Here is a 14,486-nt window from a genome sequence, read left to right as displayed (position 1 = left end):
AGTGCCCATATACCCGTCATACATATCCTCCATCCCATAGTCCAGTGCCCATATACCCATCACACATCCTCCATCCCATAGTCCCGTGCCCATATACCCGTCATACATATTCGCCATCCCATAGTCCCGTGCCCATATACCCATCACACATCCTCCATCCCATAGTCCTGTGTCTATATACCCATCATACATATCCTCCATCCCATAGTCCGGTGCCCATATACCCATCACACATCCTCCATCCCATAGTCAACCATTATGACATCATAATGAGCGGCGGGGCTTGCAACCTATGACATCAGCGTCGCCATGGCAACAATTATGACATCATAATGAGGGGCGGGGCTTGATACACACACACACACACTTTTTCCCTATTATGTAGATAGGGGAAAATTTGTTTGGTGAACTGGAACGCGCGGGGTTAAAATTTCGCCTCACAACATAGCCTAGGACACTCTCGGGGTCCAAACGTGTGACTGTGCCAAATTTTGTGGCTGTAGCTACGACGGTGCGGATGCCAATCCCAGACACACACACACACACACACACACACACACACACACACATACATACATACACACATACCCACATTGAGCTTTATATATTAGATGGGGCGACTACAGGAAGCCAAGAATAGTATTTGGCTATCTTTGCTAGCCCTGTAGAGAGCGAATGAGGCTAGCTGCTCCATTCAAACATGGCACTTTAGAAGTCCAATCTCAGTGGATCCCCAGAGATCATCAAGTTATCACCAGAGGTGAACAAATTGCTTGCAAGTAAATAAAATTTGCTTTGAATTAACAAAAAAATCAGATTTACAAGAAACTGATTTTTTTGAGTTTCGATTTTGTCTGAAGCCAGCAAAATGGTCACCATTTTTCTGAAATCTCAAGAGCCAGAAAAGGGGTTAACCTCCATCATTTTGTGATCAGATTCCTAGGACTGAAGTTCTGAACCACCTCCTGCTCCCTTGACGAGGGAAATGTTGGCATTCTACCCTGGTAATTGTGCACGATTTCATCTAGATGCTTAAGAAAGTGATAATGACTCAACACTGGTGCAAGTGCATAATGCCACACGTAACAGCCAATCAGGACAAGTCTGTTTTATTTCTAATCTTCTTAAAATGCTAGCTGCAATTTGATAGCAAATATTTGCAGATGAAACTAAGCTCTGTAAGGTAATCATCACGGAACACGATAATAAAAGATTACAGAAGGATTTGGGGTAGCTGAAGGCTCGGGCAGAAAAAGAAATGTTGATAAATGTAAGGTCACGCATTTGGGGTGTGGAAACAAAATGTATAATTAAGTACTAAATGGTAAAACACTGGGAAAATTTAAAAAAAGACCTAAGATTGGATTTCAAACTCAACTTTTGTGACCAGTGCCAGACAGCTGCTGCCAAGGCAAATACAATCGTGGGATGCAGAAAGATAGTTTTGCCTCCATACAGGTCCCTAGTGTGGCCAAACTTAGAATACTAAGTACAATATTGGGTTCCAGTGTATGAAAAGGATCTAGCTGAACTAGAACAGGGGCAAAACTTGGGGTTATTCAGTTTGGAAAGTTACAATACAGCATAGAGACCTTTCCAATGACAGGCCTAAATTCATTACTAGGGACAACCTCTACATCTAGAGGAAAGGCTACACCATCATCCAAGATTCTTTACTGTAAGGGCAGCAAAACTATGGATTTTTACCTGAACAAGTAGTGATACTATAGACCTCTCGTCCACATCATGTTGTTGATTCATTGAACAAGTTTAGTATAATATTAAAAGTTATAAGCACTAAAGTTTTGAAGGTCAACGGATTTCTTCTGAAACCTTAAATTTTTTTTTAACCCCTTACTATTGGGGTTTATGAGCAACACATTAAAATTATAGGTTTGACTTTATGGACCAGTGTCTTTTTTCAACCTTAACAAAGGGCAATGACATCAGTTTTTACATATGTCCTCCACCTTCTACTAATAGTCTACTCATGAAGCTCTTCTTCGCCTGCATATCTACCGGCTTTCTCTCTGGATAGTAGAGGTTTAAAGATGTTGCACAGAGGCATAAAATACGCGTCCTTTGCCTTTATCATACACATACAAATTATTTTATATTGAAAAATGTGTCCTAATTGACTGAATGGAGAAGTAGTCACATGATCCCTGAAGTTTACCAATTTTTCAGAAATCTGCGAGGTGTAGAATTGCCGGCCCCTTTTTCATCATGACCCATGTGTCAACGGTGTGTCAGAGGCTGTAGATAGTCATACTGCATCTATCTGCAGAAGGTCTCTGCATTTGGCCTTCTTAACCCTTCTGACTCTATGACCCAGTGGCAACCTTTCTCTGGCTCTAATTGACACACCTGGACATGGGTGTTTATAGACTCCCAGCCTACTGCTGGGAGTTGCCGATGATATTTCCATTTTCCCTTGTTGAGGCTTGGAGCTATGGCAGTCAGCTGTCTTCCTCTTTGGTGTTGCTGGAGGACGCCTATGTTACATCTCTGTGTCTACTCAAGATAAGTGTTCCCCTTGTGCATCTATCCCAGCTGTTTTTAGTGGTAGTGGGGATCAACTAGTGCTCACCCCGTCATTCCCTAAGTAGGTCTTATCACCATGGTCAGGCAGGGATTGTGTTTCTGCTTGGCGATAGGTGCAGAACCTATATAGGGACATTTAGGGCAGACAGGGTGACTTTAGATCTGCCTAGGGGTCTTCACTACCCCCTTCCCTAGTGTTGGGCTCCCTTCCCCTTATCCCTTTGTGTTGCACTTAGTCTTTCCTACACTGTGCATGACACCGTAACATCATGATGGACCATAACATATCAGTTAAATGATAAATTCTAACAAATCCTCTCAGGATCTTTCATGGGTCAGTGAAGCAATATCAATAAAATAAAATGTAATAGAGGAAAAGGTGTCAGACGAGCTGGTACTTACAAGGAAGGATCTTGGACTAAATCCTTAAGGTTTATGCCGCTGCGATCTTCTGCAAGGTTCCTGAAGCAACTGTCACTCACTGCCAATAAAAGTAGAAGAAGTGATCAATACACTTACTTGTAGATTATATTTCAGGACATTAGTTAACATGAAAAAAAAAATTGACAAAAAATTAGAATGTAATTAGGCTTGGTGTTTTTGTAAAACATCCAATGTAAAATGCAGCAATGCCAGATCCGAACACAAAAAACTCTCATTCTTCAAAGGCATGCAAGTTATGTCAGTGGAAAGTATGTAATGATTATTTTCTCCTGAGTTGGCACTGTAGAAAACTGTAGAAAACCTCAACACTTCCTATACCTTGCCATGCTATAGTTGGTCGTTGATCCCAGCAGTGAAGCTCATTGTCAGGGAACTTTTCTAACAAATGTTTTAAAAGATGTCCTAATTTAAGGGGTTATTCCCAGAACTACTTTATTTTTCATTTGACACAGTAAATGCATATTTTTAATATACAGATTAAGCCTAAATATAATGTTTGTTCACACAGGAAAATAGTCGTATTGTTATTTGCTAAAACTAAATTTCCCAGCAGAACTTGCTTCTCTTCAGTGCTGCAGACCCCTCCCCTCTCATATGAGCTCCTGATTAGGTCTACCTAATCAAGCAAGTGTAGAATTCATGTTATGTCCCAGTCCACTCTCTGCTCCTGTATAGGACCCTGCCTGACTGATTGCATCATCTGCAGTCTAAATAAGTATAGCTTCCTATGTGGTTTTACATCATTAGCTGGTTCTAGCAGAGCTCAAATTTCCTGCACCGTTCCACAACGGCAGCGCGGAGTTTAGTTTGTTGCTTGTGGCTGGCAGATCAGTTTTGCAAAACTGCAAATGTTGTTCTGTTGATAAATAAGGCAGGAGATAATCCTGTCATATGCATCATAGATTAGTATTTGCAGTTTCACACAATAGATCTCTCAACAGCAGGCAACAAACATAGCTCAACTAATCGAAGCCCTTGTATACATCTCCGTCTTGAAGTACATCACTTCCCTCAAGCCTCTATACAAAGCTCCATCCTGCATTACATCACTCCTCTCATGGTCTCTATACAGAGCCATATCCTGCAGTACATCACTCCTCTCAGGCCTCTATACAAAGCCCCATCCTGCCATAGATCACTCCTCTCAGGCCTCTATACAGAGCCCCATCCTGCAGTACATAACTTCTCTCATGGTCTCTATACAGAGCCCAATCCTGCATTACATCACTCCTCTCATGGTCTCTATACAGAGCCCCATCCTGCATTACATCACTCCTCTCATGGTCTCTATACAGAGCCCCATCCTGCATTACATTCCTATTCTCATGGCCTTTATACAGAGCCACATCCTGCAGTACATCACTCCTCTCAGGCTTCTATACAGAGCCCCATCCTGCCATACATCACTTCTGTCAGGCCTCTATGCAGAGCCCCATCCTGCCATACATTACTCATCTCAGACCTCCATCCTGCTGTACGTCATTCCTCTCAGACCTCCATACAGTGCCCCATCCAGCTGTACATCACTTCTCCTAGACATCTATACAGGGCCTCTGCAGTATATCTCTAAATCATATCACTAGACCACTGAGGACACTGACTGTTTGGGATGTCATGATGTGGCCTCAGGTGTATGTATAGCCAGGAGGTAATCACTTCTGGTCCTGGATGAAACCACCAGAGCGACAGTGATTCGGAAGGGTACTTAAAACATCTTTATTGACATATTTTACAATCCCTTTATTTATCATTTATTTTACGATTCCTTCTCTATGACTGCTTTTTTTGAAAAAGTGGTAGAAACCCCCTTAAAACTATATATTTGCCAAGTAGTGGCTGCAAAAAAAAAAAAAGATTTGAACCTTTTTTGTCAGGATTCCATGTCTACTACAGTTGGTCACCATGTATCCCAGGATAGATTAAACATAGCTTAAAGGGGATGTCCAGTGAAAACAAGTTATCCCGTTATCCAGAGTATGAGTGATAACTTAATGATCAGTGAGGGTCCGACAGCTGGGACCCGTACCGATCGGCAGGATGGGTTACTTTTATCCTCAATAGAATGGCCCAGCAAAGCGGCTTGTTGGACCACCACTACATTCATGGTCTATGGGGCTGCCGAGTGGTGTGCTCGGCCTTTTCCGGCTAGCCCCGTAGAGTGGCTATACTGTAAGACTAGGATATACAATCGTGACCAAATCACAGCTTGGATATAAAGTATAAAACGCTTCTTGTGACATCAAGAGTCACGTAAACAACTAAATTTCCCCATTGGTTCAAGGTATTATTGTGAAAGAACGACAAGGACGATTCATTAGTCTCTGCTCCGACACAAACAGCTGGGACTTTATTACATTTAACCCATCAGTGGAAATGTCTTAAGAACAAATCTACCTCTCAAATAAAGAGGGGGAGGGTATGTGTGTGGTCTTGAGCTCCAGACACATATCTAAAACAACTGTTCGCATCTGGATTTTCTCTTGTTCTTGGCATCCAAATGTCTACTTGATGGTATTGATTTTTTTTCTTTCCAGAAAGGTTAAGGTCTTAATTTCTTAGGGGAAACAACCTTCCAAGCTGGCATACTGCATTTTCTCATGCTGCAATATATTTTCCACTCTGACATTAAATGCAGGAAAATTCTGATATTCCCGGACACTTGAGACCGGTACGTTTCAATTCTGGAAGATGTTTTGCATTCTCAAGAAGAATGAACATCTAATCAAAATCAAGGTACGAGCCATCTCCTTCCCTAACATGACCGGGTTTTTCCTGCCCGTTTCAAGCCCTTCAGATAATCACTGTGCATCTGTACTATATAGACTACTAACGCTTCTGCAGAAGAGACACAACTACTTGGAAACAATTTTTCTTTAGGACGGATAGAAGACCAGGACTTCATCTTTAATCTAGTGGTCCTATAGTGCCAACTCCTCTTCATACGCTCTCTGGGGGGGGATAAGTATATGATACGAATCATGGCGCGCTCCTGTGATGTTCTCTCCATCACTGTGGTCTTTTTGGTAGATCTGGTCACTATAGGAGCCAATCACTGAGCCAGGTCTGCAGATCAAATGGGGGGATAGTGCTGGGGCCACACATTCACCATGTGTCATTCTGTACATACTTACTGTCCCAGGTATTTTGTCCCTGGTGCACATTATTGTGGATTGATATCGAATGTGTACTCTATACCAACAGATGATGCTGGAGACCACCCATGTGATTCTAGGTAAACTCGTCATTAAAAGGCTTACCCCTTGGCTTCACCTAATAAAGGTATGAAGGCTGGTTTAACCCATTTGTGCAAGAACCCTGATGTACAGACTGGACCGAGGTCCTTAACTGAAATCACAAGTCTCATATACACCTATGAGGCTGTTGAGTTTGGATCAGGAGACCGGTGGCAAGTCTGCGCTTGGACTGTGGAAGCCCAATGTGTGAACCAGGACCAAGGCAGATTAACCATTGTGAGTGCGCCCTTGGCAGTAGATTTGCCAAATTTTGCCACATATTTAACATATTCTCACCTGTACTGTATCACATATTTTAATTGTTTTAGACACTTTTGTGTGTCGTTTGTGATGTAAATGGCAAGGGATGTGACTTGGGCGGAAAGAGTATGGATTTACATACTAAATTAACAATCATTAACAATCAGTAGATTTGGTTTCCAGTACCATCTCTATGCTGATGACACCCAATTATACGCTTCTTCACCTGACATCACGCCAGCCTTTCTAGAAAACACCGGCGATTGTCTAAACGCTGTGTCTAACATCATGTCCTCACTATATCTGAAACTGAACCTGTCAAAGACTGAACTCCTGGTGTTTCCTCCCTCTACTAATGTACCTATACCCGACATTGCCATTTCTGTGTGTGGTTCCACTATTACTCCCCAGCAACAGGCCCACTGTCTTGGGGTCATACTTGATTCCGAGCTTTCCTTTGCCCCCCACATTCGATCAGTGGCTCGCTCTTGTCATCTGCACCTCAAAAACATTTCTAGAATTCGACCTTTTCTTACTTTTGACTCTGCAAAAACTCTTACTGTTTCTCTTATTCATTCTCGTCTGGACTATTGTAACTCTCTTCTAATCGGTCTCCCTCTTACCAAACTCTCCCCTCTCCAATCTGTCTTGAATGCTGCAGCCAGGATAATATTCCTCACCAATCGTTACACCGATGCCTCTACCTCGTGCCAGTCATTACACTGGCTACCCATCCACTCCAGAATTCAGTATAAACTTATTACCCTCACCCACAAAGCCCTCCATGGCTCAGCACCACCCTACATTTCCTCCCTTGTTTCAGTATACCACCCTACCCGCGCCCTCCGTTCTGCTGATGACCTGAGGTTAGCATCCTCAATAGTCAGTACCTCCCACTCCCGTCTCCAAGACTTTACACGCGCCGCGCCAATTCTTTGGAATGTACTTCCCAGGTCAATACGATTAGTCCCCAATCCCCAAAATTTTAAGCGTGCCCTGAAAACGCATTTATTCAGACTGGCCTATCGCCTCAACACATTAACCTAATCTATCCCTGTGTGGCACAGCCAAAAGTTTTACCATAACCAGATTTCCCGCATCATGTTCCCACATGCTTTATGCATCCATTAGCCCTCTGTGTCTGTACTGTTGCACACTTAACATTATGGCTGGTCCATACAATCAGGGCAACTGTTACCACCCACCTTTCGTGTCTACCACTTTCCTCATAGACTGTAAGCTTGCGAGCAGGGCCCTCTTTCCTCTTGGTATTTGTTATAATCTACTGTATGTGATTATTGTTATGCTGTAATGTCTATTGTCTGTACAAATCCCCTCTGAAATGTAAAGTGCTGCGGAATATGTCGGCGCTATAAAAATAAAATTTATTATTATTATTATTATTATTTAAAGGGAAAGTATTAAGTTTAAGATGTGCCAACAAACATCAAAATTCTGTCGCAAAGTATGCTAATAGGTGGTACAAATTTATCACAAGACTGAATAAATCACTAAATTAGCAAGTTATGCCCTATACCTGGGACAACCAGAAATCTGAAGAACAGCGCCCTGGAATGGCAAAACGAGGCACTGCATAGATTGTTCTAATAAAGACATTAGGGAGATTTTTTGTGAGTGGATCTGGACTTTGGCAGCACATATAAGAAATTTTGGCACAAATTGTACCATCTAGTTTTAGATTTAGTTTTTTAACTCCGCTTATTCTAGCAGTCCCACAACAATGGATGAAATGGAAACCACATATGTGCACCTCCGCTCCACTGATTGTCTATGAAAAACGGCTGGAATTAGCTGAATGCTATACTCCGCTTATTCCAGCAGTCCTTTAGACAATGGGTGGAGCAGAGGCCGAACATCCGCACATTCACTATGCTGAAGAAGGAACTCCCCAGAGGCCCATTCTTTGGATGGCTGGTGGTCTAAACTGTAAACTGAGATTATCAAGTATAGGTAGGGGATAATCTGTGACTTTGAGACTGACCATTTAATATGCCATAAAACAGGGGAATCAGGAGGCATTATATTATAATTTATACTTCCCTTCTATTTAAGAACTAAAAGTTCCCATTATGTGAAAAAGATCCCGGAATATAGTTACAGCTGAATTATGACACATAACTAAATCCCTAAACCTAGATTAACTATAGCTCCATATAAAAATAAAACCCTGAGCCGCACCACGCTATCCTGGCAATTAATCAAGCTGACTTACAGAAATTTCCGCTGCTGTCTACATATGGGCAAAAACAAAAACCCTGTAATGCCACCTAAACAAGTATTGCTTGGCTGTGCTATAACTAGAAGAGGTAAAATGCATGTAATCAGCAGGATTTATAATTGAAGCAAAGCCAAATTAAATGAAAATGAGAACTCGACTTAAAGAGGAGGAAAAAACAAATAAATCAGCAGACCTACTGTAGGTGGGCTTCCTTCTAACAAGCAGGAATTGTATGTCAGAGACCAAACAAAAACATATTGCAATGAAGATGGAGCCTATAAAAATATACTGTATATTATATCTAAACTATTGCACTAAATATATGGTACATTTTTACAAAATATAAATATATAACAAAAGATTAAAAGATGAGGCTGCACAACCTAAAACAAGAAGCAGAAGGGCTGTAACCTGCAGGCTGGCACAATCTAATAATATAAGCAAAAAAAGCAGGTGGCAGCACACTGTAGGAATATCAAAAAAGGGAACAAATGCTTAATTTGTAATGCGTGCAAAAAAAAGTAAAAAAAGCAACGTTTTTCAGCCTTTGTGAAGCAAATATATATATATATATATACACACACACACTAGATGGTGGCCCGATTCTAACGCATCAGGTATTCTAGAATCTATCTCTCTCTCCCCGCTCCGCAGATCTCCCGACGGAGGCATGCGTCATTCGAATGCGCTGATTGCTCGCGGCCGGCCGGGTGCCACCAATCAGCGCCGTGGGATTTCCGTTACAGACAGACAGAATTAGACGATTATATAGTAGATATATATATATATACACTGTACATACATACATACACACACACACACACTGGGTCAAAATCCCTGTTATTGTGAACAGTTTAGCAAGTTGAAGATGAAATGATTTCTAAAAGGCCTAAAGTTAAAGATGACACATTTCCTTTGCCTTTTAGGCAAAATATAGTCATTTTTTACATTTTAAAAATTACAAAAAGAAAAAATGGCCCAAAGCAGAAGTTTGGGCACATTGGAGATTTTTGTGCTCAGATAACTTTTACCAAGGTTTCAGGCCTGTTAGGGATATAGCTTGTTCACTATCATCGTTAGGAAAGGCCAGGTGATGCAAATTTCCCAACTTTATAAAAACCCAACCTCCTCTAACCTGGTGTCAAAATACAGCAGCCATGGGTTCTTCTAAGCAGCTGCCTAGCGCTCTGAAAATGGTGGTGACCCACAAAGCAGGAGAAGTCCATAAGAAGATAGTAAAGCATTTTCAAGTTGCCTTTTCCTCAGTTTGAAATGTAATTAAGAAATTACAGTTACCACGAACAGTGGAGGTCAAGATAAGGTCTGGAAGACAAAGTAAAATTTCAATAAGAGCTGTGATTGCAAACGATCTTCAGAAAGATTTAGCAGACTCTGGAGCTGTGGTACACTGTTCTACTGTTCAGAGACACCTGCACAAACATGGCCTTCATGGAAGAGTCATCAGAAGAAAATCTCTCCTGTGTCCTCACCATAAAATTCAGCATCAGAAGTATGTGAAAGAACATCTAAACAAGCCTGATGTATTTGGGAAACAAGTCCTGTGAACAGGTCAGATTAAAATAGAAGTTATTGGTCACAATGATCAAATGTATGTGTGGAGAAAAAAGGCACCGAATTTCAGGAAAAGAACATTTCAACAACCATTAAAGGTTTTTTTTCCCAAGAGCAAAGTTCATTTTAAGCAATATATCTTGGCATAATAAGAATTTTCACAATTGGATGAGTTTAAATAAAATGCTCCTGTGCTGAGATAATCTTATAAATGTGCCCCTGCTGTGTACTGTGTAATGGCTGTGTCAGACCGTGCAGGGGCATGGTCTAAACAAGGGAGGATGGAGAAGAGGGGATACAGACAGGACGCAACAGGATCACAGATGAGTCTTTTTGGGAGATAAAACACTTCCCTGCCTGTTTATAAACAATGCTTCACCTCAAAGAAAGAATGAATCATTTGTAATCCCCTGCTGTAACTTACTAAATTATTCACAATAAAAGTAATTTTGCCCAGCGGTTCCCAAACTTTTCCATGCCACTGTATATAGAGTGGATATATATATATAGATATATATATATATATATATACATACACACACACACATATACATATAGAGAGACATATATATATATTTTTTTTTTATTTTATTTTTACATATTTATTGCAATATTTTTTATTTTGTTTTCTATAATAAAATCCACAGAAAAATCCATAAACATAAAAAGTTTGCTAAAAGGAAACCCATGTAAAGTAGGTGTGCTGTTTTTTCCCCTCCTCCTCCTCTGTTTCTGTATATACTGCATGGCTCTTGGCTTGGAGACACACATTAGGCACCAGGGAAGTGACTTATTTGGCCCACCATTACGACGTCTATTGTAGGCCATTCTTAATAACCTGATACTGGAATAAGCTGCATTAATCAAACAAACACCCACGTTATACAAATAATCCTGCAAGTGTAAAAAGCTAATTAGCTCAAGCAATTAATGATCCGGCATTTAAAATTTGAGAACTATTTTAATCATCCAAAGTAATGTTATACCTACGGACCGCTATACTACGTTGCCATCAGTGACTCATACATTTCATTATTTACTCCCAAAATAACTAGAACGTTAAAAAAAAAACCTAGCAAAAGAAATACATCGACCACCAATAGCAACTAACACAAAAAGATCACACAAACGAAGGCCTCTGGATGCAAAGGGAGCAGTGCCCTTACTGGGCAAAATGTTTTATGGGTTATTATTTAGGGTTAAGATTGATCATTGACCATCTCAAAACTTTGAAGTTCTAATGGCCCAGATATCTCCAGACATGGCCCCCTCAGCTGCCCATGAGCCCATGGCTCACATCAATTATACTAGAGGTTATATATACAGTCATGGCTGAAAGTTTTGGCCCACTTGAAATTGTTCCAGATAATGAAGTATTTGTCCCAAAAAATTATGGCAATTACAGACGTTTTGTTATACAGTTATGTCCCTTTGTGTGTTTTAGAACAACACAAATATAAAGAGAGAAAAAGGCAAATTGGACATAATTTCACACAAAACCCCCAAAATGGACAAACAATTTGTTGGCACCTTTCCAAAATTGTGGGTGAACAACTTTGTATCAAGCATGTGATGCTCGTTCAAACTTACCTGTGGCAAGCAACAGGTGTGGGCAATATGAAAATAACACCTGAAACCAGATAAAAAGGGGAGAAATTGACTCAATCTTTGCATTGTGTGTCTGTGTGTGCCACGCTAAGCATGAAGAACAGAAAAAGGAGATGAGAACGGTCTGAGGACTTGAAAACCAAAATTATTTAACAATAGCAACAATATCAATTTTACAAGTTCATCTCCAGAGAGCTTGATGTTCCTTTGTCCTTAGTGCAAACATAATCAAGAAGTTCACAACCCATGGCACTGTACTTAATTTCCCTGACGTGGACGGCAGAGAAATATTGATGAATGGTTGCATTGCCAGATAGTCCGGATGATGGATAAGCCCCAATCAAGTTCCAAAGAAATTCAAGCTGTCCTGCAGGCTCAGCGGGCCTCAGTGTCAGCGTGAACTATCTGTCAACATTTGAATGAAATGAAACACTGTGGCAGGAGACTCAGGAGGACTTTTATGCCTTTACAAATCAAGTCCTATCAGTTTAATTAAACACAGCTGGACTCCAATGAAGGAGGAGAACCATCTCAAGGAGGACCACAAGCAAACTGACAGCATGTGACTTAAATATGAGCATCTGAGCAAAGGGTCTGAATACTTATGACCATGTGATATTTCAGTTTTTCTTTTTTAATAAATTTGCAAAAAATTCAACATTTCTGTTTTTTCAGTCAAGATGAGGTGCAGAGTGTACATTAATGAGAATAAAGTGAACTTTTTTTGATTTTACCAAATGGCTGCAATGAAACAAAAAGTGAAAAATTTAAAGGGGTCTGAATACTTTCCGTACCCCATGTAAATCCCATTGAACACCGGTAGAGAGATCTGAAAACTGCTGTTAGGACAATAAGCCTCCAAATATGAGAGACCTGGAGCAGTTTGCAAAAGAAGAGTGGTCCAAATTTCAGTTGAGAGGTGTAAGAAGTTTGTGGATGGTTATAGGAAGTGAATTATTGAAGTTATTTATTCCAAAGGGTACAATCAAATATTAAGCTGAGGGTGCCAACAATTTTTTCCTGCCCATTTTTGGGGTTTATGTGAAATTATGTCCAATTTGCCTTTTGTCAGGTTTTTTTTTATTGTTTCAATTGACACAAATGAAATAAACATGTATAATAACATATTAGCTTGCTGATTGGTGGGGGTCTGATCGCACCATTTGGCAGAATGGGGAGTTTTTATACCTTTAGCAAAATGGAGTGGAAGGTTGGATGCACAAATTGCACTCATTCTCCATGAGACTGGACAAAAATCGAGAACTGCGCTGAGCAGTCAAATAGGGAATGAAGGGAGCGGTGGCCGAGCATGCACACTGCCCTTGTCTGTGACTGGTGAAGATCTCAGTGGTCAGACCTCACCGATCGAGATATTTTCACCTATCACTATTCTTCCTTATGCGGTGGCACTATCGGACACCCAATTGTGCAAATATCTGCTGCCACTCAGATGGCCGATCCATAGTCAGACGGTGGCTTCTCAGGTGTATGTAAACCTTAAACTAGCGATCATGAGGTATACAGCGTCCGACCGCGGAGAATGTCAGCAACATTGGTACCTGTGTGCCCCATCTGATTCCCACCATGGTCAGCACCACCCAAGCCCAGTACATGAATATATAAGTGGGGACTTTATTAACTTTCTTGTTGGCTCAACACATCTTGAGATTAGTGGGGAAAAAAAGCCTTTGTGAAACTCTGTTGGGAGCTGTTTGCGCTATTTGTGACTATATACGACATCCTCGGGTTGCGATCTGAATTACAGTGCAGGACATTGATTAGACGTAGCTCCTGAAAATAACTCTACAAATTAGGCATTGTCCACTTAAAGAAAACTTCAGAAGAAAAAATCACAGTGCTGATTCTGCAAATTAATTATGTAAAAATCTTACAAAGTGATTTTCTGGTTTTTATTTTTGGATTCTGTCTCTCACAGGTGACGTGTACCTACAATAAAAATGACAGATCTCTCCATTCTTTGTAGGAGGGAAAACTTCCAAACTCAACAGTGGCTATGTATAGACGTAGTCTTTTTGCTTTAGCTTTAGAGAAATTTTGGATTTTTGAGGAGGATTTGGAGAGTTTCCGCTCCTAAAACTCCTGATGCGCATTGCGCATGTGCAGGCGACATGTCGAAAAGCTGTTCCTAAAAGAAGTCGCTTCAGGAGAAGCCGCCAGACTTTTTTATGAAGCGGCTTTTCGTCTGCGTCTTAGCTTCTGTTGCTAAAACTAGGATTAGCGAAAGCAGACCGAAAAATGAACAGTTAAAAGAAGCGACAAAACTGAACGTGTGCACAGCACTGATGGTTTTACATTACTGTTCATTTTCTGCAGAGCTTTTATGGGCAGAATCTGCCTGAAAAATGTGTGCACATACAGCTTCAAAAAACCTCACCGAAAAAAAAGAAGTTTCCAGTTTATGCACAATTTCTTTAAATCTCGAAGAAAACTCAGTGTGAACACAGCCTTAAAGCGTCACGGTGATAATCTAATAATGTGTAGTGGAAAATCAGCCAAGAACACAAACCTGACCCTTTGGGAACAGAAATCGGACCCTTCCCCTCCATTCATTATCATCCCATGGG

The 14,486-nt window shown here is 40.7% G+C and overlaps 1 protein-coding gene across 30 annotated transcripts in view; it reads right to left on the bottom strand.

The window, feature by feature from the left end:
• The window catches only part of GPHN (gephyrin), a 663,734-nt gene that overhangs the window by 514,452 nt on the left and 134,796 nt on the right, over positions 1-14,486 (bottom strand). For all 30 annotated transcript variants that reach the window (XM_073551368.1, XM_073551372.1, XM_073551370.1 and 27 more), the window contains exon 2: positions 2,947-3,025. In XM_073551368.1, coding sequence (XP_073407469.1) covers positions 2,947-3,025 — 79 coding nt within the window. The remainder of the gene's footprint in view (positions 1-2,946; positions 3,026-14,486) is intronic.

Source organism: Dendrobates tinctorius, unplaced genomic scaffold (genome assembly GCF_039654945.1).
Source record: "Dendrobates tinctorius isolate UK_male_01 unplaced genomic scaffold, ASM3965494v1 ptg000175l, whole genome shotgun sequence".
Lineage (NCBI taxonomy): Eukaryota > Metazoa > Chordata > Amphibia > Anura > Dendrobatidae > Dendrobates > Dendrobates tinctorius.
The sequence above is the reverse complement of the archived record's forward strand: the minus strand, read 5'-3'. Positions and strand labels throughout refer to the sequence as shown.